The following is a 27,425-nucleotide window of genomic DNA, read 5'->3' as shown; positions in this document are numbered from 1 at the left end:
TCAGGTACGGATAATGATGGTACAATTAAATTTGCGTTTGGAGGGCGCTAAAGAACTATACCAGGGGCGCCATGGCGCCCACGGGCTCCGCGTTGGACAGGTCTGGTGTAGACCATTAGCATAACGTGACTGATTGTGGAGTCTTACACCATTGCTTTTACCAAATCTACTGAAACTTTGCCATAATAGGTGCTGTTATTTACTCTTGTAGTGACTTGTATACACTTTGATGGTTATGAATTTCATGTTTTTGGTCCGTATTGAACAATATATAAGTAATAATAATAATAACTTAAATGTTTCCACCTTTTCAAAACAATATATTCACAAAATTACAAAATTATACGGTACTAGTTTCGACCCATCTAGGGGTCATCATCAGCCGTATTGGAGCAAAGATCATTTGTGGCGAAATCCTAAGACAATATTATTTTAAAGAATAACAAGTGAAATGAGATGTTATGTTATGGTTGATCTTTGCTCCAATACGGCTGATGATGACCCCTAGATGGGTCGAAACTAGTACCGTATAATTTTGTAATTTTGTGAATATATTGTATTGAAAAGGTGGAAACATTTAAGTTATTATTATTATTACTTGTATACACTTATTAAAAACTATTTAAAATAGTATTCTGGTTCAATCCGCCTTGTCACTACACTTTCACCGTACATGTTTCCGGAACAATAACCATTCTCTTCATCAGTAAACATCAAAGAATAAGGATAATATAACAATTTTCCTTTGTTTAGCCTAAATTCAAAGAACCATTATACCATAATTCATAATATGAATGATCAAACAATTATTAATGGTACATTAGGAAATTACCATCATATAAAATACTCAATATTCAGACGATGTTAAATGATACATCAATTAATTATTTTTTAAATTTTTTTTTCAATTTGCTTTACACCACACCAACACAGATAAGTCTTATCGTGACAATGGGACAGAATGACATGATGAGAAGGAAGTGGCCATGGCTTTAATTAAGGTATAGCCCCAGCATTTGCCTGGTGTGAAAATGGGAAACCACTGAAAACCATCTTCATGGATGCTGACAGTGAGGTTCGAACCCACTATCTTCCAAATGCAAGTTGATAGCTACGTGACCCAAACCATGCAGCCATTTGCTCGGTGATGTTAAACGAGATTCACTTCCTAAATATACTCAAGATCTTCTCATCTTATATTTTTCTTCCTTTTTTTCCTTTCTTCCCCATATGATTAAATGGTAGACTTTGTTTCATCTAACAGATGACTTGAATTGTATTGATAGGAGGATTTTATAAATATTTTCTTTTGTAAAGTGGTAGTTTATATAATGGATTTTTATCTGCAATTCCTTCATTGAAAAAGTTACCTTACATGAATTATTTAGAGATTACACTGGACTATGTGTGAGAGAATGATTTTGGCTGCAATTCTGAACGTGAGAAACCTTCGGCCGACTTACGTCGAAACTCGAAGGTGCAAGTTTCAACAGTTGTGCCACCTCTATGTGCTTAAAGATGACAGTCCATTTCCTCACAACTTTTTCCTCATCCATAACTAGGCTATCACAAGACAAATATGCACCATGCTAGTCATCTTCACATGATTATGTTCCTAATCTGTAGGTAAGCTATCACATGACAAATATTTGCTACCCTTTACTGTAATGCTCCACAGAGAATAAATTTATAACTTCTGAGTAGAATGCGAAATACAAGCACAAACAGGCACACTGGGTTATTCAGCAATCTCGCTGTTAACCAGAAAGCCAAACTGAACATTTCTGAGACTAATGTCTTGCTCCAAGCAGGTGCAACTTACCCTGTGGAGCTCAGGAATTCAAGGCCTTTTCCACTTATCATGCAAATTTCCTCGGCCTGCCCCCTGCGGCGAGGGCTCATATCTGTGTTGGAAATCACGTTCCTTTCAAAAGGGATGACAAAGAACATTTTCAGGGCTAGGGAAAATGTGATCGTGAAAATTTGTTGCATGATAAGCGATTTATTTTTATATAAATTCAATACGATGAGAATCAGGACTTTGAATTTACGACATGTTAAGCGAGAAAACGTGTTAATCAGGAACACATTAACGAGGTTTCACTGTATATTGTAATTTCAAAAAGTAAGCAGAATATAAATAGAACCAAGAGTAATATTACTGAGATAATTAAACTTGCATTACTGAAACCAGCTTATTTATATCAGACTCGGCGGTCGGCCACCCCACGTTACAGTATTTGTATTTGATGATCATAGGTCTTGAAAATGTTTGCTCACATAAATATATTGTTGAAAATGACACCACGAACTTGACTGACCTCTCAGCAGCTTCAGGTTGTCATATCACGCTTTAATGCAAAGGTTAGAAAAATGATATTTAGAAAATGCATTTTGCGATGCAGTGTAACATAAAAGTTCATGAACTGTTCTTTTTTTCTTGATCTATCAACACTGTTAGCAAAGAGAAGTAAGCAGTGAAGTATTTAACCTTTCAGCGGAGGGGAACATTTGTGTGCCACTTTACCCAGCAGACGTAGGTAATTCAGATGTGAACGCTAAGAAAATGCAGCGATCTATTTAAAAAAAAATCACTGTTACAACAGTTTAGCTGAGATTATTTTCAAATGTTTACAGCAGAGACTCAAAAGAATGTAGTTTACATTCACTGAATTTTTATTTACCTTACAGTCTGCTAATGGAGAAGAGATCTTCCATATTTTATATGGAATGAAAGTGATGTTCTTGTATTTGCATGGGTTGTTTCACAATGCAATGAAAACTAGGGTAATTGCTGCCTCAGGAACTTTGAGCAGAAAAACCAGGAACAATAGTTCAAAGATTAATTTAACACAAATCCTAGGTTAATGGGTCGATTAGTTCATGAGAAAGAGGGCATGTACTTTGGTGTTTCCTTGTCCATTACTTGGTCACGAGCACCATGCCCTCACATTCCTTATGTTATGCATCCAATCTTTGCTCAGTTCAGTCTGGTGTAGTGCTGTTCTCATCTGAATTATTAAAACTTAATTACTTCTCCTTCATTCATTCTGCACCATACCATCCTTCTGCACCTCGCAATATCGTATTTCAAAGTGGCAGTGAGTCAAGTAATTATGTGAAAAACTTATCAGATGTAAGGCTTTTCAAGCATTTTGCTGTATTAACCAGCGTTTTGTCTTAGGTCTGACACTAGACTCATCAGAGCGGGGATGTGTCAAACCCTACCCACTGACGCTAGGGTGTATGCAGGTGAACATATCAGAAGCCCTTGTAAGAGGCACAGTCTGATAACTGCATACAGGAGATAAATCTCCACAATGGAATTATTGCCCGCTTAGCAATTCCGAAAGGAAAATTCTAAATTCCCATGGAGGGAATTAGATATTTTTCACCAATAGAGCATGTCAAAAATGTCAAAAACGTATCAAATGTAAGGCTTTTCAGGCATTTTGCTCTATTAACCAGCGTTTCGTCTTAGGTCTGACGCTAGACTCATCAGAGTGGGATGTGTCAGACCCTACCCACTGACGCTGTGGTGTATGCAGGTGAACTTATCAGAAGCCCTTATAAGAGGCACAGTCTGATAACTGCCTACAGGAGATAAATCTCCACAATGGAATTATTGCCCGCTTAGCAATTCCGAAAGGAAAATTCTAAATTCCCATGGAGAGAATTAGATATTTTTCACCAATAGAGCATGTCAAAAATGTCAAAAACGTATCAGATGTATTCTTTTCAGGCATTTTGCTCTATTACCAGCATTTCGTCTTAGGTCTGACACTAGACTCATCAGAGTGGGATGTGTCAGACCCTACCCACTGACGCTGGAGTGTATGCACCACTGTTATTCAACATCTATACTAATGATCAGCCTCTACCTGAAGGTACCCAGAGTTTTATCTATGCTGATGATTGTGCAGTCACTGCTCAGGCCAACTGTTTTGAAAAGGTAGAACAGACTTTATCCAAAGCTCTGAAAGAATTTACCAACTACTACAATGAAAATGACTTGAAGCCAAATCCTGCCAAAACTCATAGCTGTGTATTTCATCTCAATAACAGAAAAGCAGCTAAAACCTTACAAATCACCTGGGAAGGAATCCCTCTTCAACACTGTTTGACTCCAAAATATCTGGGAGTGATTCTGGACCGTACGCTTACGTATAAGAAACATTGCCTAAACGTGAAACAAAAAGTGTCTGCCAGAAACAACATAGTGCGGAAACTTCGAGGCACCACCTGGGGAGCTCACCCTTGCACTGTGAGAACAAGCGTGCTAGCACTGTGCTACTCCACTGCTGAGTATGCATGCTCCGTGTGGCATAAGTCCAGTCATGCCAAAAACATAGATGTAGCACTAAATGACACCTACCGTATTATCACAGGTTGTTTAAGACCTACTCCCATAGATAAACTCCACTGTCTCGCTGGTATAGCACCACCTGAAATCCGACGTGAGATTGCTGCTAGGCATGAGAAAAGCAAGGATATGACTACGGAAGTCCATCCTTTGTATGCCTGTCAACCAGCACATCCTAGGTTGAAATCAAGAAAGAGCTTCTTGACAACCACTGAAGCTCTTAAAGGAACTCCACAAGCAAGAATCTCAATGTGGCGGGAAAAATGTCAACATTTGAGAGAATGGATGGTTCCAAAGGAAGAACTTCCTCCTGGACATTCTGAAAAGTGGACAACATGGAAGGCTCTCAATCGATTACGCTCCAGTACCACGAGATGCAAGACCAACCTACAGAAATGGGGCCTTCCTGTGGAGACAGTTTACTGCAAGTGTGGTAAAAGCAGACTAACGAACATCTTCTACTGTGTCCATCTTCTCCAGCCACTTGTACCATTAAAGATCTAATGAAGGCAACTCCAAATGCGCTTGTCGTGGCCAACTTTTGGTCAACCAATGTTTAAAATTTCTTTGTTTAATTTTTGTCTTTCTTACTTTGTACTTCTGACACGATAAATAAATAAATAGACTGTGCCTCTTATAAGGGATTCTGATAAGTTCACCTGCATACACCCCAGCGTCAGTGGGTAGGGTCTGACACATCCCACTCTGATGAGTCCAGTGTCAGACCTAAGACAAAATGCTGGTTAATAGAGCAAAATGCCTGAAAAGCCTTACATCTGATAAGTTTTGACATGCTCTATTGGTGAAAAAAATATCTAATTCCCTCCATGGGAATTTAGAAATTTCCTTAAGTAATTATGTGTCTTAAAAGGCTTCAAGGCATTGAAAGAATTAATAGGAATTCTCAGCAGATGATGTCAACATACATATCAGTGAAAAGAAGGCGATTTATACCATAAATCTACATAAGGAAACAACACTCTGTAATGAAACATACATCTGCTTGAACGCAGCAGAAATTTAGGCCTATATGCTGTCCAGCAGAAAGAGGTCAGACTATTTCAAACTCTTTAGAAAGAAAAAAAAAAAAAAAAAAGAATCCATGTACATACATACATACATACATACATACATACATACATACATACAAACACCTTCAAAGAAATACCATTCCCATCTCAACAAACTTTAAAACCTTACAAGCTAGAACAAAATGATGTTAGGCCTACAGAGGTATATAGCACACATGGAGGTCGGCATCAAGGGGTTAACCAGGTTGCAACAGTGGTTTCTTATGTCAGCTAGCACATCAAGAACAAGCTGGAGCACATTCCCTTCAATGAAACTTTGAAGGAGTACAAACAAAGCCATTCCTTGCCTGTCAATAGGAGACAGACTTATAAAGAACTTCACATTAGGTATTAAAGGCCATGCAATGGTTATTTATTCTAGTATCATTTAAAGATTTTATTTGTGTTTTAAAATATTATACAGACACCTCATTGCATACCACTGGACAACATTTCAAGTACCACAGATGGTATGCATGCTACCAGTTGAAAAATGCTGATGTAGAACATTTTAAGGATGACAACAGAAAATCACTTAAATCTGTATTAGAAGATTGTCATAACTTACCAGAACTCTCCTTCAGTGTCACAATTCAGTCCAAGCCTGTATCTCTCCGAGTCCTGTATTTTTGACCAATGAGGATTCTTGGACATCAAGCGAGTCAATTTGGATGTGGTGTAAACATTCTCAGTTTCGCTGCTACAGAAACAACACATTATTAATAATAGCACAAACTCTGCCATTAACCTTAACTTGATGAGCATTTTTTAAACTTTAGAAACCTTACAAGCTAGAACAAAATGAAATTAGGCCTGCAGGGGCCTACAGCATGGAGGTTGGTGGGATGTGAAGAAAAGGAGGTCTATACGACTTATGAAGGTCTGCATCAAGGGGTTGACCAGGTTGTAACAGTGGTTCCTTATGTCAGCCAGCACATCAAGAACAAGCTAGAGCCCAAGAAAACAAAAATTGAAAGATCTAAAAGAGTGTGAAAATATTAATTAGCATGAAACTATATCTGGGTCTTGACCTTAAGATTGACAATAGGCTGATGATGCCCAAAAACAGGGCAAAACATGTAGTGTATACAAATCACTTAGAATTTAATCACCACAAACAGTGAATTATATTGAATAGGTGGCTACAATAAATTTTATTCTAATAGACACTTAACTTTCCCATTTCTTGGCTTATAGACTGCAACAGTTTCTGCTTCCATTCTATTTGAAGGTACCTTATCCAAATAACATGTTAACTTGTATGCTTTATAAAATATATTATCCTTTCCTTGCTAGTATGATGATGATGATGATTCTTATTTTAGGGGAAAATAATGAGATTATTAGTCCACTTCTGGTCAAAATTTGTCCACTTCCACTGTATTACGACAATGCGCACATGCCATTTTAAAACAAAATATCTTCAGAATTATTATACAATACTTTAATCTAGAACTCAATTTTAATTCATTTTTAATTATTTTTAATCATATGTGTTAAATCCAGTTAACACTACAAAAGAGTACAAAAAAGTGCAAAACATTTATTCTTATTTTATAAGGACTGACCTTTTAGCTTCATCCCTGGCAACTTTGCCACTCGGTTCACCAGGGCCTCTCAACCTAACCATAGAGATCTTTTCATGGCCTCTGAAATAGAAAAAGGTCAATGTCACTACACCATATGTTCAGGAAGTAATGAAAGAAGTAAAATTACAACTCTTAACATTGATGCTTTCACGGCCTGTACTTGTAGACATGATATGGGCTTTTGGGCTAATGCCGTGTCAAGAAAACAAGGTGAAACTCTCCACATTTTGCAGAGAAATTTGCGCCACATCTTCAGAAGAAAATCTTGACTGTTCCCGAGGAAGACTTCTATAATAATGAGGGTTTGAATTTAAGAATGCTTTACCATTGGAGCTGTAGTGGTACATTCATTCATCACCAGATGGCTCCCTGTATGCTGGTACAGTGTAAGTATTCCAAGCAGAGCTGACGACAACATTAAGCTTCAATTAAGATTTTCTATCACACCATGTATGCGTGAGAAGTAACAAGAGAGAACATCAGATGAATCAGGGATGAATGCGGAAGAAAAAATAAATCGAAAGTAATAAAATAAAATGCAACAAAAGACATCAGGATACAATAGAACAGAGCTGAAAAACAACAACAACAACAACAAGAAGTTAACAGAGCAGAAGTGAAAGCAGGAAGCTCAGATAGTAACAGGAGGAGCGTTAATGTTCAGTAATCTTGCAATACCAGGAGCTCGTAAGCTCAAAAGTCTTTACTATACCAGGAGCTCATAAGCTCACAAAAACTTAACAAATCTTGTTGAATGGAACACACATTTAAAGTGGAACAGTCAAATATTTGACCCTTAGGTCTCCAGAATTTTACACTAAGGAAAGGGAAGGCTAGCCTTTACACACCCGGGAGGCTAAATAGCAGTGAAAGAAGCCTTGGCTTCTAGAAAGTTTTACAAGACACAGGTCTCGAACCCAGGAGCAAAAATTACATTAATTTTACAAGTTGCCCCTTTGTGGGCCATGAACATGACCACATCAGCCAACACAAAATACATGAAGCAGTAAATACACTGCTGTAACCATTTACCTATGCTACCCTTGAAACGAATATGAATATTAAGGGACATAAGGCCCATACTACGTGGCCATTAAAAAGGAAAAAAGAAAGGTTATATTTGCGAAGGCCGTAAACCAAAATTGAATGGAGGCAGAAACTCAAGCACTCCAAAGAGTAATTTACACCACACAATACCTAACTGGGCATAAGGTCCGTTGAAACAGAGGCTAAGCCATGCTACAAGGTGACTAAGTTATGGAAAATATAAGGCCGAACAGATGATGATAAATTTAGAAGATTCAAAAGAGCTTGGTCACCTAAACTAAATGGGAAGAAAGTTAACGAGTGTAACCACTTGTGCTTCCTTATATTTTACAAGTTCTCATTAGGGAAAACTATTTCGAAATCTGAAGAGAGGCAAGGAAACCTACATAAATTTAAGTTAGAAACGTGAAGAATCCTACATTTTAAGTTAAGAAGCTGAACCCATGCAGATAGTTCACGTGTTTAATATTCTGCCATTTCTTGTTAAAACTGCCTCCTCATGCAAGTTTCCCCCACCTCCAGCATCTCCTCCTGAGGAGATCTCTCCTTCATGTAGCACACTCAATAACCCACTGCCACAAGATGTTAGTCTCAGAAAAACTAACTTATTATATAGCATATTGGCAGAGATTTCCAGAATGAATAAGTAACAAAAATTGTGATTGGAGGCTAAAATTTAGATGTCAAGCTGTATGATAGGTGGATATTTAATTACAGGAATGGTAACAGTAAAACAAATGAAGGCAGATAAAATGACCAACTTGAAGCAATAACTTTCTTGATAGTAGTTGCTAAACACTAGGCTTCGCTAATGAAATAGATACTAGACACATCTGGTCCCTACAGATGAAACTTCTGCAATATGACAGTTCAGTTAGTAGAACACAGATAATGACATAGTAGAATGTCAGCGGTAGATTTAAGCACCACCACCACCACCACCACCACCATCCTGCTCAGGTCGGGTCGAAATTCTGGAAGATCCCTTTCCATCTTCTTCTGCTCATCTTCTGTCAGCCCTTTCTCCATCAAATCCCTCGCAGGCAATGCAACCATCTTGTCTTCTGCCAGTCTCCTCCTCTGCTCCCTTACACACTCACTGCATCAAATCCTTTTATTAACGTAATCGTCATCTCTTCTCATAATGTGCTCATATCGTTACAGCTTTCTCTTGTAAAATTTCTTGGAAATTCATTCCAGCTAAACATCTTCTCAAATTTTCTTCTTTCGTACTTTGTCCATTCTTATGACTCCACTCATCCACCTCAATATTTTCATTTGCATTGTTATTATTATTATTTTAAATTGTTTTGGAAGTGATTTCAGGATTGATTAATGAGCATTAGCATTTTTTTTTTTTTTTTTTTTTTTTTTTTTTTTTTTTTTGCTAGTGATTCAATTAAAGATAAAAATTTCATTGTTCCGTATTGCGCCAACTTCGACTACTTCAATCATAACCTAATTTTTTTTTTTTCTTCTTAAAAAATAGCGCACTGTGCATATAAGTTTTCATTTGTTTTCCGATATTGCGCTTTTTACTACATTTTTTTCTTCTCTCTACAATTGTTTTTTCAAGTCAACTGTTTACCAAGAACTTATCTGGAGTACGGGTGCTCATTCAGTTGCACTAATTGGCGTCGTATATTTTTATATACCTAATTGGCTTCCCGCAGCCGTGACAGGTTCTGGACCTTAGAAACGTTCTCCACTCTACTTTGGTGTTTGGCCGCAGCGCGTGACCTTGAGTGTGCCGCGCTGGTCACCGGGAGTTGGCGGCTTTCTACTACAGATCTGTTCGTCTGCGAATTCAAGCCTTTTTGATCTTCGTATGTTGATTAGTAGTGTTGTGACTTTATGCAGGACAGAATGTGGTGTCGTGTCTTTGTGCCTAACAGAGTGTGGAACTGACCTCCAACATTCATAAACATTTTATATGTTTTTATGGCTGATGATGACCTAGACTAAGGTCGAAACCGGTCCCATTTAAATAGAAATGTGATTGCTACGTTTCTTTCCTTTGAGTATTGAATAGGTTGAACCTCCTTTCCAGTTATTTAATTAGTGATTCAATGTCGCCCTAACACATCAAAGGTTTATGTCAAGGACTTAAAAGAAGAGTTCATATTAGACACTACATCCACATTTGTAAAAGCCAATATACCTGTACAGAACTTCGACAATCCTGCAATTCGGAGTTTGCTCAAGAAATATGTTTCGGGCAGTGAAGATCTACCATCGGCAAACTGAATCAAAAATATATATATATTCCAATACTGGGTGAAAGAGAATGAAAACAAATCAAGAAAGATGATAAGAGGATGTTTTTGTATCTTGCAAAGAAACAACAAGAATAGTAGAATCTACAAACTTGACCATATTAATGGCCTATACTGGTCCGTATTGACTACTTAAAGTGATAAACTTACTGCACTGGAAACAGAAGATAAAGAATTCGCCTAGTCAATACCAACCAAAAAACTATTTAATATTAATCGTATGTGTTTCGAGAACATATCATTCTCTTCTTCAGCGAAAGTATTTCACAATTTCAATGACTTGATTAAAATAAAAATACACAGATGTTCAGTTTTTATCATAACACAACTTGAACAATTGAAATACAGTATATGGTAGCTATTACATAATGTCAATTTTTTTTTATCTTCAGAGATCTTAAACTAATAAAATGGTCCACTCAGATAAAAGACCAGAATTTTCCTCACACAATGGATCGTATTGCTAAAATCTTTAAACTATCATCCTCATGATCTGTATCGATGTGATGTACAAATGAGAAAAATAAATCAATGATTCCACCTAATCATTACCATTTATTTGCCTTAGGCAGACTAAGAACTGTAGAACATGTTTCATCTAGTGACTAGACATCATCAGCTACGTCATGTTTAGGTGCAATAATCACAAGAAGTAAGAACATATTCATCACTTCTTAATTCTTAAAAGACATTTCAAGGGAATCAGTTGTGGGAAAAAAGTGTGTGTGGGGGGGGGGAGGGGTGAAATTATATTTCAGTTTAAATTATTTTTTCAATAGTTAAAACGGCTTATAGCTAAAATACTTTTGATGACATATTCAATCTAATTTTAAAAGTTAAGTGGTCCTTATGATAGCGTGAGTCTCAGATGTTTTGGGAACGTGATGAGTTATCTTCTGACACTTGTTCTAGTTTGAAAATTTTTTAAAAAATTTTAGTTATATTATGCATGTGTTGATGAGAATTATAACCACACTGGAGTTAGCATGCCATAGGAGAATCTAAAGGGTTGTTTTCCATTAGACTGCATTTATTAGTTGGCTGGTGGCTTGCAACTCATCACGTTCCCAGAACATCTGAGACTCACGTTATCATAAGGACTACTTAACTTTTAATCACCTCCTCCCCCGCCCCCGACATACACACACTTTTTTCCACACCACAGTCCTTTAGTTTGAGCTAAGTTAATTATTTTTAAGGTTTTCTAAATGTCTTTTAACACTAGAAAGACAGAATGAGTCACACCACCCAGAAAGACGGAGGGGTCAAATATGACCCTCATGTGATTAGGGTTACCAACTGAACATTTCCAAATGCAGGACATTGCTTAGCAAACAGTAGGACATTTAAGAAAAATGCCTGACAATTTCAATCGATAACAAAATTATACATATATTACGTACAACTTTTTACAAAAGGAAATGCCTTACTTAATGATCAGTCCTTGCTGCAGTTCATTTCCTTGAAGCTGTATTTTTCAACAGAACCTACTTTTGAAAGAAGACACAAGTTATTTTCTTGAAGTACATATTTATAAAATTCTTCACACGACACATCTTTGAAATTGAACTTCACAAGTAACATTCCTTTCACTGATTCTACCAACAAACGGTTCCTTTCCTTTGTCCACTGAGCATTTATGAATGAAAACACATGTTCAGTGGAGACATTGCTGCCTGGTATGGCAAAGAAAAAATAGCAAATGTTCACAAGTTCAGAAAATACCTTAATGTTCTGGCACTTACTGAAAAAAAACAGACCATTGTTGGTCTAGTGTTGTATCTTTATCCAAAGTTGAAGTTTTAAAATAAGCCCTTACGTTGCAGAACTGGTCGAATAATTTTGAATCATCTATTTCTACACCTTTTGACTGTAAGTACTGAATACATGGTACAATATCATCAAAGCTGAGGTCTTTAATGTTTTGAAGTTTCAACCATTAGAAGTTGGTTAAGATATAGTCTATTATGGATTTGGTACCCCTAGCCTCCCATGTGTAGCAGTGAATAGCCTTATGCTTGAAGAATGTATTCATAACAGCTAAACCCATACTAGCACAGAAGTCCAGCAAACGCTTCCCATTCCCATTAGCTTCCATATCTTCCCCACATTTACCAATCACCCTTTCGTATCCTTCAGTTCTATTCCCAACTCTTGCATTGAAATCGCCAATTAGCACTATTCTATCCTTGCTGTTGACCCTGACCACAATGTCTCTCAATGCTTCATAAAACTTGTCAACTTCATCATCATCTGCACCCTTACATGGTGAATACACGGAGACAATTCTAGTCCTAATTCCTCCAACTGACAAATCTACCCACATCAATCGCTCATTTATGTGCCTAACAGAAACTATGTTGTGTGCAATGGTATTCCTGATAAAGAGCCCTACCCCAGACTCTTCCCTTCCCTTTCTAACACCCGTTAAGTACACTTTATAATCTATCTCTTCCTAGTTATCTCCCCATACCCGAATATCACTTACTCCTAGCACATCCAGATGCATTCTCTTTGCTGACTCAGCCAGTTCTACTTTCTTTCTTCCATAAGCCCCATTAATATTGATAGCTCCCCATCGGATTCCATTTCGTTTGCCAAGTTATTTCCAAGGAGTCACTCGCCTGTCAAATGGGAGTGGAACTCCGTTACTCCCATAGGTCCGAGACTTGCTTAAAATGTTCTGAGCTCGGTAAAATCATGAAGCAGGATGCTACCCTACTTGCACATAGCCCAAGTGAGGATCTCTCCTCTAACGGGTTATGGACCACCGGTGGATTGTATAGTCCTAGCCGCCTGAGCACAAGGCCATGACTCAGAATATGTCCAAGATACCCACTTCCATTCCATAGCAACTGGATCTCGACTCTCAGAACCACTAACTATGCCACTCAGCCGTTGCCCATGGTTCACGAACTAGGACGTGACTACAGTAACCCACACCATGAACCATAATTGGTGTCTCAACTAAAACACCAAAATACAAAAAGACAGAAACATTTCAATTTTTAAGAAATGAGTATGGATGGTAGGACAAGCCATCAAAACACAGATATGCAAAATACAAACCTATGATAATCCTACCCTCACAGCACTTTTTGATGACTTGATGCTTACAGAAAATCTCGTTTAACCCTACACAGCATCCATCTTTTCCTGTACAAGACTAGTACATTGATTCTTGAAATATAAGAGGGAAAAAAAACAAGCATCAAATGTTCATGATTTTGAGAACATGACGGAGATATTACAATGCAGAGTCACCAGATTTAGGTCATGGATTGAGTTTGCAGACAATGACTGATGATACACAACGAACAATATTCAAAATTAGCCTTTTTTTAAAAAATAAGTATGAATATTTGCCAATACAAACTCATATTACTGGCATTCTTTTTGAATGATCACAGTTGATTCAGACTACAGAGCAAAAAGCATTCTACTTACCTAAACATTGCCTGGATGCTTGATTCTCCCAAATGAATCCTCTTGACCGAAGTTACACAATATGCATGTCCTATGTATAAACCAATGTCTGTTCTTAATCCACGGAGCGTATCATTGGTGGCCTATAAATAAGGTGCTCTTTCAACACAACATGTAACACAACAGCATCAAATATATAAAGATCAAATGGATACAACAATTCAACAAAGTACTTCTTGCCTTTAGCACTTTCATGTCTATCTTTCACTGATTCACGCATACTACCGACTCATCATTTTTTGGGTTAAAAAAAATTACTTGAAACAGGATAAAGATAAAACTATGATTTTTCATATTTATAAAGCTAAACATCTGCTCTTTCAAATACTGAGTGGTCCATCCACCCCTTGTGATCTAGTTCTATGCAAACCGCTGCATTTACTGCATTTACTGCATTTCTGAAATACATCGGTCCCTCTCCCTAAACTGGGGTAATATAATGAGGTGTGGTTATGGACTAGCAGACAAGAGGAATTGTGAGTGCCACTATTAATTTATTATAGGTACCCCGAATGAACTGGTAAAACGAGCACAGACACCAAGAACACGTATTTTACAACAGGAAGTACCCACACACCAGAAACAGGCTTTGTATTGGCAAGGAACTGCCCTCTGCATGTCAAGCCTTGCAACAGCTCACTTGGCAGTCAGAGATGTGATAGTGGACAGTGCACGGCTTTTGGAGGTCTGAATCTGACACAAGTTTTGTGTGTGGTTTTTTATCCAATTGCCTTGGATGTGGCAAGGTTGCATACTTCATAGTTTCTACAGCCTGATTTGTTCATCTGACCCTAAGAAGGGCCATTGGTATTGTGGCATATGGTATGGAGTTGGGTTGGAAGAACCTACAAAACATGTGACATGATCTGAGTTACCTACGTCATTTAACGCAGCACCTGCTCGACTGACAACCTCCATAGTCGATACAGAGCTGCGTGCAATGTTGTAACAACTGTCTAACACGTTGCAACATCTCCGGCATAATGGATCGGCATGGCTTGGTGATGAGCTCTCTAAAGTGACCAGGGCTGGCCAGCTCTGGTGCATACACCAGTTATTTTGCACGGGCCCACAAAAAAATATTAAGGGGCGTAACATCGGATGATATGATGGGCCAGGGGAAAGGTCCTCCCCTGCCTATCCATTTACATGATACGGCTGCCTCCATAGTGTAATGGTTAGCATTATTAGATTCCATCTTCAGAAGCCTGGGTTTGATTCCCGGCACTGCCAGAGATTTAAGAATGGTAGGAAGGCTGGTATGTGGTTAAAAATGGTACCTGCAGCTCACCTCCAATGTGGGTGTTTGAAAAGAGCTGAAACATTTTAGGATGTGGGCAAAAGTTTACTTCTGTCCGGCTCCTTAGCTGAATGGTCAGCGTAGTCGCCTTCAGTTCAGAGGGCCCTGGGTTTGATATTTTAATCTTAAATTATTACTTCCCCTGGCTCGGGAACTGGGTGTTTGTACTGTCATCAACATTCCTACAACTCATACACCATATACAACACTATTCTCCACTACAAAAACACTCAAGTTCCTATACACAGCAGATGCCGCTCACCCTCGTTTGAGGGTCTATCTTACAAGGGCTGCACAAGGCTAGGAATAGCCACAGAAAATTAGTATTATCAGGATAAGACGCATGGAGATATTTCCAGACAACCACCGCCGTGTGCAGTGAGCTCTGCCATACTGAAACAGCATCCTGCAGCAGTCAAGGAGTGGCACATATTCCAGTAATGGTGGTAGTTCATCTTGGAAAAAAAAATGCAGATAACATTCTCCCATCAGATGACTCTCAAAGAAATGGGGACCAATGAGGTGATCACCCACATTACCACACCATCTGCTCTTGCCCCACTGTACCTGAAAAGATGTCTATCGTACCTAATGGGGATTATCCATTATTGTTTATTTTATTTATCAATGATATTTTAGATGGACATGGGGGGAACAACTGGGCGGTACCGGTGATTAATGGGTTGGAGATTCCGGGATTTATTTTTGCAGACGATGTAATTTTGCTGGCTCTAACCACAGATGGGATGCTGAAAAGTTTAAATGCAGTGATGGGTTATGCAAAGAAATAGGCCTTGAAAATTAACGGGAATCAATCTACAGGCACAGGCACATAAAGGAAGAAAAAAAGAATTGATTTGGATGGTGCAGGGAGAGAGGCTGGAACAAGTAAGCAAGTTGGAATATCTAGGAGTGATTTTTAACAGAAAAGGGTCTTGGAAGGATCAAATTAGAAGAGAGAGAAGTAAGGGGATGACAGCCCTAGCCTCAGTCATCAAAAACTTAAGTAGCCAAATTTCCGGGAATTAGCTATAAAACTTTGAGGTCAGTATTAAGAACGGTTGTATTCGGTAAGATTAAGATAATGTATGGCGTGGAAGTATGGGGGTTGGAGGAAAAGAGTAGATATAAGACAAACTATTAGCAAATTTGGTAAGGCTGTGATGTTGCTCTCTCAGTGCACAGCAAATGCAGGGGTGGAATTAATGTGTGGGGAAGATATACTGTAGAGGTGGAGTGTGTGATAAGAGTAGTTAAATATTGGATGATTTTGAAAAGAGAAGAAGACGGGAGGGTGCTGCAAGCCGCATATAACCAACAATTGAAGAGCATGTATAAGGGGTGCTGGCTAGAAAAAATTAAAAAATACTTGGAGTAGGTGGGGTTGGGGTACATATGGGAAGAGGTTTGGATGAAGAAAGAAGCTAGAGGACTGAGGGTGCTTTTGAGGAGGATTAGAGATTTACAAAGGTGGAAATTATTAGAAGAAAGTAGGCAAAGAGGATAGCTTAAAGTTATGGAAGTGGCAGGGATAAATATTAGATATGTGGAAAGGTTAACTAGAGGAGGATTATTATGGTGGTTGATGGGACTACACAAGAATAAGGGTTAGTTAAAGGGTAGAGATAAGACAGTATGTGTATTATGTGGGATAGTAGGCAATGATTTTCACTTAATTGGTAATTGTAAAGAAACAAGAAAGGTAAGAAATATATTACTGAGTGTCAAACAACGTGAATTATTAGAAAAGGGGGATGAGCAGAAAATTGTAAAGTGGATTATCAGACAATGGGAGGTTGGAGGAGATTTTAACAGGTATTTATGTGCGATAAAGAGAATTTGTGAAAGAAAGTTGAGGGAGGAAGATGCATAGGAAGAAAGGTGAAAGAGTGAAAGGTGCAAAGTGAGAGGAGTGTGTAAGAGTAATAAAATATTCTATTAGGGATAAAGCTGTGTATGAGTAGAGTAGATGAGTGTGGTTAAGTGTGAATTGTGAGTGAAGGACTATTATACCAAAGTGTAATAATTTGGAGTGACATTGAGATATTGAAGGTGTGGGTAGTGTAATTATTGTAGGGATCTGATTAGATATTGTAATTGTAGAAGTGTCAATCAATTGTGATAGGACATGATATTATGTAACTGTTGACTCATAACTGTACTGGAATTTAGTGGTAGTAGGTTAGTGTATAAGAACTGCTAAGTCAGTAGGTAAGCAGGCAAACACATGTGCTGAGGATGATGAAATGTGAAGTCAGTGTATTTGGCAAACAGTGTACTGTTGTAATAACTGTGTGTAAAAGTTAAGGAAGATTTTGATGAGAGGGATGAATAGGTAGGGATAGATTAAGATTTATATATTAATGTTTAAGTTCAGGAAGAGTTAGATGAGAGAGATTATAGGGAAGGGCTAGATTAGACTTACTTATTTCAACTTCATTAGGTCTTGTAGTTCTATTTTATTTATATTGTATATTCTGAAAAGGCAATGTGAATATCCAGGGGCGACATTGGACGTGGCATGCAGGGACTGGGGATGACTACTGTGGTGACCCTCAACTTAGGGGTCACGTTTCCAGAGTATCCGATGGACCTCGTGGCATGTCCAAGGAAAATCGTTTTTCCTTGCGTTTTATTATTATTATTATTATTATTATTATTATTATTATTATTACTACTATGAAGGTGGTTTGAAAAGTCCATGCAAAGTCCGAGAGATGGCACCACAGGCGCGTATCGAGGTCATGTTTAGTTAGTAGCATCTCTTGAATGAATGCACACCAAGTTTCAGCCATATTGGTCTATTTCTTTGTGTTTGGCATTTGTGTGAATCAAGGAAGTCGAGTGATTTTCGAGAAATGGATGAAAAAGAATTTTGTGTGGTGATTAAACATTACTTTATGAAAGGCAAAACGCCTCAGGAGACTACAGAGAAGCTTGATAAGCATTATGGTGACTCTGCACTAGTGATGGGCAATGCTCTCGCTCGAGACTGACGTCACAGATCTCGAGACTCTCGCAACGATCTCGAGACCAATCCTCCTGTATTGCAAGCTGTGCAACATACCAGTAACTACGACTGTAAACTTGACAGTATAGTATATCATTGGCAGTTATTGCGTGAAATAACATTCTCATATGAAAACGTGTGAGCCAATACGTTTTGTCAAAAGCCTAGAAAAGTACTGCATGTTGAACTATGAGCTCCTTAATACTATTAACGAAAGTGAAGACATAATGCCAGTATCTTAAAATGTTCACGACATATTTGGGGTGGACATCTTCGCTGAATAACCCTGCATATTTGTGAATAACTGTAGGTAGAATGTACACTTACTTGGATACTAGAGGCGTGCATTATTAAACTTGAGACAGGTAAGATGTGTTTTGCTACATATGCAACCCCCATTACACATGAGTGGAACGTGTAATCTAAAATGCCCGACTTTGCTCCAATTCTTTCAGCAGGGGTGATGGGCAACGCTCTCGAGACCAATTCTCATGTGCTGCGAGCTGCGCGATGTGCGACGTCCCAGTAACTACAAGTGTAAGCTTGACATTTGTCATCAGCAGTTCTCATATAGAAACGTGTGGGACGATAAATTTTGTCAAAAGCCTAGGAAAGCACTGCATGTTGAACTATGAGCTCTGCAATACCATTAACGAAAGTGAAGACATAATACCAGTACGGTATCTTAAACTGTTCACGATTTATTTCAGGTGGACTTCTCAGCTGAATAACCCGTATAATTGGTTAATAACTGTTATTAGGATGTAAACCTACCTGGATGCCTCACAATCGTTGTCAGCAGGATAGCTTCTTGTGATTCAGACCGGGCCGGAGGTGTTCTGGGACTATTCCTCTTCATTTATGTGTTTTTAAGTGTTGGATCATCCCAGTATTTCTGCCGACGTATTTTACTTCTTTTGAATAAACAGACGAGTAGACTGTGCTATGTGGCATCTCTTCAATACAACCGAAAACCACAACTTATATTGCATTTCGGACATCGTCTTCAAGTTGTCACGTACAACTAGACGCAATTACACATTACACTGTCATATATCGAAGTACCTAATTATACAATTAAAAATCCACCAATCAATACTTATTTATTGCATATATTAAACTACAGGACCAGTTTCGACCTCATATACAAGGTCATCTTCAACTGAACCATACATACATAATTATATAATGAAGCTTTGATTAAGATTGTGTTGTTAAAGGAATGCATATGATGATGATGTACATTTAGTCACATACAAATGGGGCACGTCTTAGCGTGAACTGGCGTATATGTCATTCTGTACAATATTGCAACTGTATGTCTAAAATATTATGTTGAAGGTCTTAAAATTAGTGTATAAAATATGTCTTTACTTAAACTAACATATATATACACATACAAGATAAATACAATATATAAAAAAACTTCATGCATATGAACATTCGTTCTTGCTTGTTGGTCAATACATCGACTAACTTCCGTATTTAAGTCTTATTTACAGTGGTACACTTTAGCTGCTATTCTTGGAGTTTGTAAAATTGCATAGGGTAAAAAAAAAAAAAAAATTGTCTTCCTGTGTATATGTGGGATAAAACACTTTCAATTTTAAAAAGGTGCCAAATGTATGGATGAAATTCAACTAAAATATGTTCAGCTCTGCTGTGTGTGTTGCCCTTTTATTGGAACCAATTCATGTTGTCCTGTGGCGTCCGTAAATTTGGATGACATTGGGTTCAAATGAAGATTATAGATTACGGTACCTAATTATGACGGGAGTACTCTATAACATTGCAAGGAATTATTTCCTTCGTCACTAAAATATCAGCAAACACAAGCAGTGGTCATATGTTACTGAATGTGGGGTCTGAAAACGCTGTACACCTACCAGTCGAAAGAATTGGAGCAAACTGAAGCATTTTAGATTACACATTCCACTAATGCGTAATGGTGGTTTCATATGCAGCAAGATGCTTCCTGCCTCGTCTCGAGTTTGAATAATGCACGCCTCTAGTATCCAGGTATGTGTACCTGCAGTAGCCGTCAGGTTTTGTGCTTAAACCACTCATTCGTGTACCTACCAGTGCATACAATGCCAGAATGCGGATCATTTATAATTATGTTATACTGCGTCAAAATAGACCTCGGTAGAAATGAACGCCCTAGTCTCTTGTTGACACGAATTTACGAAATGGAGAAGGTCCGTGGTTGGCTATTCACAATACTCGGCACAAACAACATTCAGCTCCGACTACCTGTATGCCTACGACTGCTCGCCGCACAATGAGCGGACAAAAGTCTTGAGAGCTCGTGAAATTTCTCGCGAGAAATAGTGCCTGCGCTAGTCTCGAGAAATCTCGAGACCTAGTCTCAGACTGCCCATCACTACTCTGCACCTTCGATTAGAACAGTTTATAAGTGGTTTCAAAATTTTTGGACTGGCCACATGGGCACAAGTGGCGCTGAGCGTTCTGGACGGCCTGTGGAGGTTACGAATCCAGAAATCATTGATCAAATCCATGATATGGCGATGGATGACAGAAGAGTTATGGTGCGTGAGATTGCTAGTCCTTTGGGCATCTCAACTGAACGGGTACATAATATTTTGCATAAACATTTGTAGATGAGAAAGCTATCCGCAAGATGGGTGCCACGATTGCTCATGCTTGACCAAAAATGGAATCGTGTGAAGTGTTGCAAGGATGGTTTGCAGCTGTTCCAGAAGAATCCGGAGGGCTTTAAGCGTCGTTCCGTCACTGTGGATGAAACATGGATACATTACTATACTCCTGAGACCAAACAACAATCTAAACAATGGGTTACCAAGGGGGATAATATATAAGTAATAATAATAATAATAACGTAAATGTTTCCACCTTTTCAATACAATATATTCACAAAATTACAAAATTATACGGTACCAAGGGGGAATCTGCACCAAAAAAGGCAAAGACCGTTCCTTCAGCAGGAAAGGTTATGGCGACTGTCTTTTGGGATTCGCAAGGGATAATCCTCATCAACTATCTGGAAAAGGGTAAAACTACTACAGGTGCATATTATTCATCGTTATTGGACCGTTTGAAAACCAAGCTGCAAGAAAAACGCCCGTGATTGGCCCACAAGAAAGTCCTTTCCCATCACAACAACGCACCAGCACACACCTCAGCAGTTGTGGTCGCAAAATTAATGGAAATAGGATTCCAACTCGTTTCACATCCCCCCCTATTATCCAGACTTAGCTCCCTCGGACTACTATTTGTTCCCCAATTTGAAGAAATGGCTGGCGGGACAAAGATTTCATTCAAACGAGGAGGTGATTGCAAACACTAATGGATATTTTGCAGACTTGGACAAATCCTATTATTCGGAAGGGATCAACAAACTAGAACATCATTGGATGAAGTGTATAAGCTTAAAAGGAAACTTCTTGTATATAAGGAACACAATATACAAAGCACAACATAAAAGTTTGTAAATATTCACACAGTATGTACAAAAATGAATGAAAATTGACTTGCTGCTTGAAGAGCTGTACATGTTAAATAACCAGAAACTCATTGACTGGTAGTCCGAGAAATATATACATTTACACACTCGGATTTTTATATGTACAATGATATCTATCTTGATGAGATAGGATGTCCGAAGGAATGAATGTTCGTGATACCTGATGACTATCTGTAGTTTGGAGAATTATAAAGGGAACTTGGAGTAAAGTTCGTGGTAGCAGAATGCTAGGCAGAAGTTTGAGAACTTGAAGGGAACTCGGAGCAAAGTTCATGAGTAGCAGAATGCTAAGCAGGACGTATGTCTATGATACGGGAGGCAGGATAACTTGAGGCGAAGATGTCCTGAGGTGAAACCTCCTAATCAGAATTAGTCCACCTGTTCAGTACACGTTTTTTTTTTTTGCTAGTTGCTTTACGTCGCATCGACACAGATAGGTCTTACGGCGACGATGGGACAGGGAAGGGCTAGGAGTGGGAAGGAAGCGGCCGTGGCCTTAATTAAGGTACAGCCCCAGCATTTGCCTGGTGTGAAAATGGGAAACCACGGAAAACCATTTTCAGGGCTGCCGACAGTGGGGTTCGAACCTACTATCTCCCGAATACTGGATACTGGCCGCAATTAAGCGACTGCAGCTATTGAGCTCAGTAATATACACGTTTTTAAGAGGGTCTGACATACGGTGTAGTCTGATCGCTGGACACTGCTGAGCGGCTGGAGTGGAGAAGACATCGCCCAATTTATACGTGCTGGCTGACGTCACACAATTACGTCAGCGCGCTGTTGTCCACACCTTGTGGTCTCCAGAAACGTTGATGTGAGTGCGGGTTGCGGAACTTTCAGGCAGTGGAAGGACACACGTAAGTAGTTTTTATTTTTGCATGGACTTTTCAAACGCCCTTCGTATTATTATTATTATTATTATTATTATTATTATTATTATTATTATTATTATTATTATTTTGTGTGTTCATTATTCTGTTTATTCCAAATATGAACCATGTATTGGGTGGAAACCTGAGAGGTTCAATAAATCTACTACTTCAATGGGGATTATCCACACTCCCGTAGTGCATATTATGGCAATTAACGGTTCCAGTGTTGTGGGGACTTAATTCTTATTAAAAGGTTTTATTATCCATCTAATCAATACAATTACATACATTGATAGTCATTTATTCATTTAGGACTAATTTCAACTGCTAAACCAGTCATCTTCAACTACTTTTTTGACAAGATAGAATCTAAAAAGGACATAATCTTGAAGTTGAAATAAAATATCATATTAAAAGATCAAATTAGGAATATGAATCTTCAAAAGTTATAAACTCACTTAGTCAAAAGGAACATATATACAGTGGAATCATTCAGTACTATGTGTAGTCTATCTTCAATCCTGATGAACAAGTATTAATATGAAAATCAACACTAACACTTCATTGGTCTGTATACATAAAAAATAATATAAAAGAGGTACCAAATATGGACATACACACAAATTGATGACATTTATAACAAAGTACAGTCCTCCAAGAAATTATGCTGCTATGTTAAAATTAAGGGATATCTGAGCATCTTTAAAGGATATCTTGTTGAGGTGAATAATTGAATAACATTATCTCTTCCTTAGTCTAGCAAACTAATATAAAATATGAAGAGTACACTGCACATAAAATTATGAAAGTGTGGATACAATCCTCTGTAAAAAGTATAACACTGTTGCATTAAACCAAGGGATATTCTAGTGGTGAAGCGAAGAATTTAAGTCATATCAATCCGCGTCGACGAAGTAAAAGATATCAAGAAGAAAAATGGGAGAAATTGGTCTCAGAGAAGTTGATGTGAAAAAGTTAATGGCAGATCTTATACAATAAAATAAGCTTACCCCTCTAAGTTCCAGCAGGAGTGCACTGTTCAGCAGCTGTTAGTACTGTGTGGGTTTGGCCTCAAGGTGATGGGAAGGGGAAGTAGAGGAAAGGAGGGAAGATGACCGGTTTAGCAGTCAAAACCAGTCCTAAATCAATTAATGACAATCAGTGTATGTCAATTAATTGATTAGGTGGATAATAAATTCTTTTAATAAGAAATAAGTCATATCCATAAATATGGACCTTCAAAATGAAGTTCACTGCTTATACATTATTGTGAAACTGCACTTATTAAGTTCTTTGATTTGTAATAGTAATTTAAGCTCCTGAAGAAGAGAACTTTGGTTCTTGAGACATGTTCAGTGTATTGAAATTGTAATAAATTTCATATTAGTGTTGATAAGGTGGACATTCATATTTAATTGACCTCTTAATGTGATATATTGGTTGTCAATATGGATCAATTTACTATTAAATGTTAAACATTAATTTATTGAAACCACCTATTCAATACTGGTTGAGTCTTTATGACTATAACAATGTCATTACATTAAGTTTGAGTATGGTACATGTTTCGCCTCGCATTGCAGGCATCATCAGCCATTTCTATCTCCAAGTCAGAGCTATGAGTGGACGCTATTTTAGGATTAATCATAGTCATTATTATTTATATAACAGTGCAAAGGAGTGATCGAGCCGTCCATGTTTTAAAGTTCTAATGTGACATTCTACTCTTGTTCACATTTAATGGAAATATATTGACTGTTAACTTTCATAATGTCGGTAATGAGAACGGGTTGATGCAATTGGGATTAATCATCTGTACATTTTTACAACTTATTGGAGATTAACATGTGCTAGAACTATTCTTAAAAACTATTTTTACACAATTTATATAATATATTCAAACTTATGGTACATTTTGGAACTGAACTGGTTGAACTTGTCTTGAAGTTTCAATGGGATGTCTTACTCATATCCTGTTAAATGGAGAATATGCTGATACTGGGATGGCATTGTAGTCTATTGAAGTCATAGCATTTAAATATTATTTTTATATTTGTAGGACATTGAAACATGTTCCTCTTATATGGTTTTTTTGGGAAGGTCTAAATATTCTACAGATCAGCATCACTTCTTAGAAGAATGAGCATCAATATTAGGTGCCTTATAGTGGAATGGCAAGTATGCTGTTGGAGAGTTTGATCAAGATTTGTTAGATGACGGATTAATACATGACAGAATAAACTTGTTGTATGTTGTTTTGTTGTGGAGCTTTTTGAGGTTATTCAGTGTAAGGTTGAAGAGCAGTTCACTGGATTCTGGATGTAGTGTGTGGCTGGTGGGTATGTTGAAGTCCTTTAGACATTAGGAGGAGGTCCTGTTGTGTTGTTTGTGTGAGGTAGTCTGAACATCAGTTTACTACTGAACATTAAGGTCAAGATTATCAATTATGTAAATAAGATGGTCGCTAAAAAGGCAGGATCAGCGTCCACATGCTGTATGGTCCATTGACAGAATGCCACCCGGGCTTTGAAATCATGACCTTGGAGTTCCTGGTTAAGTTCAGACGGTACAAGTGAAACTGCTGGGTATGCAATATCCGCATAAGAGATGCCCAGCTGATGTCCATCTCCTGTGCAATGGCCGGTATGCTAGTGTGAGGGTTATTATGCCGGAGAGCATCTAACACAACCTTTTCAATGTGGGCAGATGTCACGGGATGATCTCAAATAGGCTTCATTCCCAGGGACGCAGTAGGCTGCAGACATCTTTCCACACTCCAAAATGTCACGTCTGTCTGTTGTAGTCTATCCAGATAGCGTTCTTGATACAGGTGGTGGGCATTATATGCATTCTGCCTAGCTTCTCCATAGATGAGTAACATAACCACATACTCGTCGCTCTGGAATACATCACGAGGCAGGAATAAGCTTTGTGTTGTCCTACGAAGGTTGGAAAATGTACTATATAGCTAACTGGTTGCCTGTGTCCTAGCCACAGACCATCAACTCCCCATCCTCCCCCAAACCAGCTCCATACCCTATGTAACTATACCAACCACATCTACAGGGCCAAATAAATAAGTCTAACGAAACTATTAAGTACACAATCTTGACACACTCCAAGCAATTGGCGGTTAAAAAGAAATTGCTTGCATGCGATTCGAACCTCCGTACCCTCGAGCACTGACCACTATGGCATCTCCGATCACACCCCTGCCAAGTGAGCTATTGTGAGGCTTGACATGCAGTGGGCAGTTTCCAGCCTATACAATACCTGTCCCTGGTCTGTGTGTGCACCTCCTGTTATAAAGTATGTGTTCTTCATATCTGTGCTTGTTCTACGAGTTTCATTTGAAGTACGAATAATGAACAAATAGTGGCACTCACAATTCCTGCTGTCTCATATTACTCCGGTTTAGGGAGGCTAGCACCAAGTCTAACAGATACTTGAATCTCAAGGTCAGAGTTGGCAAAATCTTTAGGGAGGGAGACTGATGTACTTCAGAATTTTAGTAAACATGGCAGTTGCATAAAACTAGATTGCAAGGGGTGGCTGAAGGTGCCTGAAGGAAAATAGACAACAACAATTCTATAAATAAATGAAGTACGAGGCGTGATTTTTAAGTAGGGCCGTTTGAAAATAACTACACAACGAACCACGATTTTCAAACACCACATTTATTTGCAGTTTCTACATACTTCATTTTTCAACATAGCCGCCAGGTTTGTTTCAACACTTATCATACCTTAACGACTAAGTTTTGAATACTCTCTTCATACACACTTGCCACCTGGTCCGATAACCAAGAGTTCTTGATCTTGCACTGGGACAGAGTCTGTTTGGCCTTCACCTTTACAGGTGAATCTGTGTCTCTCCATTCCATGCTCTGTTGTTTCAATTCGGGCGTGATACGTGAAACCCATGTTTCGTCTCCCGTTATGATCTGACTCAACATGTCATCACCTCCTTCGGCATAACGAGTCAAAAACGTCATCGAACACTCAAATCTGTACAAAAACAAAAGATCTGCACAAAATCTGTACAAAAACAAAAGGTTTGAGTGTTCTATGACGTTTTTGACTCGTTATTCCGAAGAAGGTGACAACATGTTCAGTCAGAACGTAACGGGAGACGAAACATGGGTTTCGCCTGTAAAGGTGAAGGCAAAACAGACTCTGTCCCAGCGCAAGATCAAGATCTCTTGGTTATCAGAGCAGGCAGCAAGTGTCTATGAAGAGGGTATTCAAAACTTAGTTGTAACGTATGATAAGTGTTTAAACAAACTTGGCGGCTATGTTGAAAAATAAAGTATGTAGAATCTGCAAATAAATGTGGTGTTTGAAAATTGTAGTTCATTGTGTAGTTATTTTCAAACAGGCCTTACTTAAAAAACACGCCTCGTATGTAACAATTATTACTACAAAATATATTTGTAGATCATTCTAGACATATCATTAAGACATCATGTCCGACTCGTTGGCTGAACGGTCAGCGTACTGGCCTTCGGTTCAGAGGGTCCCGGGTTCGATTCCCGGCGGGGTCGGGGATTTTAACCTTAATTGGTTAATTCCAATGGCACGGGGGCTGGGTGTGTGTGTTGTCTTCATCATCATTTCATCCTCATCACGACGCGCAGGTCACCTATGGGTGTCAAATAGAAAGACCTGCACCTGGCGAGCCGAACCCGTCCTGGGATATCCCAGCACTAAAAGCCATACAACATTTCATTTTTTATTAAGACATCATAATAATAATAATAATAATAATAATAATAATAATAATAATAATAATAATAATAATAATAATAATAATTTTGTATGACTATTCCTAGCCTGGTGCAGCCTTTGTAAGGCACGCCCTCCAAAGAAGGTGGGCGGCATCAGCCGTGCATGGGAACTGCGTGT

At 38.4% G+C, this 27,425-nt stretch overlaps 1 protein-coding gene across 4 annotated transcripts in view; it reads right to left on the bottom strand.

Annotated features, from left to right (window-relative positions):
* The window catches only part of LOC136877246 (calpain-5), a 244,232-nt gene that overhangs the window by 76,950 nt on the left and 139,857 nt on the right, over nucleotides 1-27,425 (bottom strand). For all 4 annotated transcript variants that reach the window (XM_068228572.1, XM_067151107.2, XM_068228571.1 and 1 more), the window contains exons 7-9: nucleotides 13,793-13,914; nucleotides 7,002-7,082; nucleotides 6,002-6,133 (exon numbers count right to left, since the gene is read on the bottom strand). In XM_068228572.1, coding sequence (XP_068084673.1) covers nucleotides 6,002-6,133; nucleotides 7,002-7,082; nucleotides 13,793-13,914 — 335 coding nt within the window. The remainder of the gene's footprint in view (nucleotides 1-6,001; nucleotides 6,134-7,001; nucleotides 7,083-13,792; nucleotides 13,915-27,425) is intronic.

Source organism: Anabrus simplex, chromosome 7, assembly GCF_040414725.1.
Source record: "Anabrus simplex isolate iqAnaSimp1 chromosome 7, ASM4041472v1, whole genome shotgun sequence".
NCBI lineage: Eukaryota > Metazoa > Arthropoda > Insecta > Orthoptera > Tettigoniidae > Anabrus > Anabrus simplex.
This window is presented reverse-complemented; position numbering and strand designations above follow the sequence as displayed.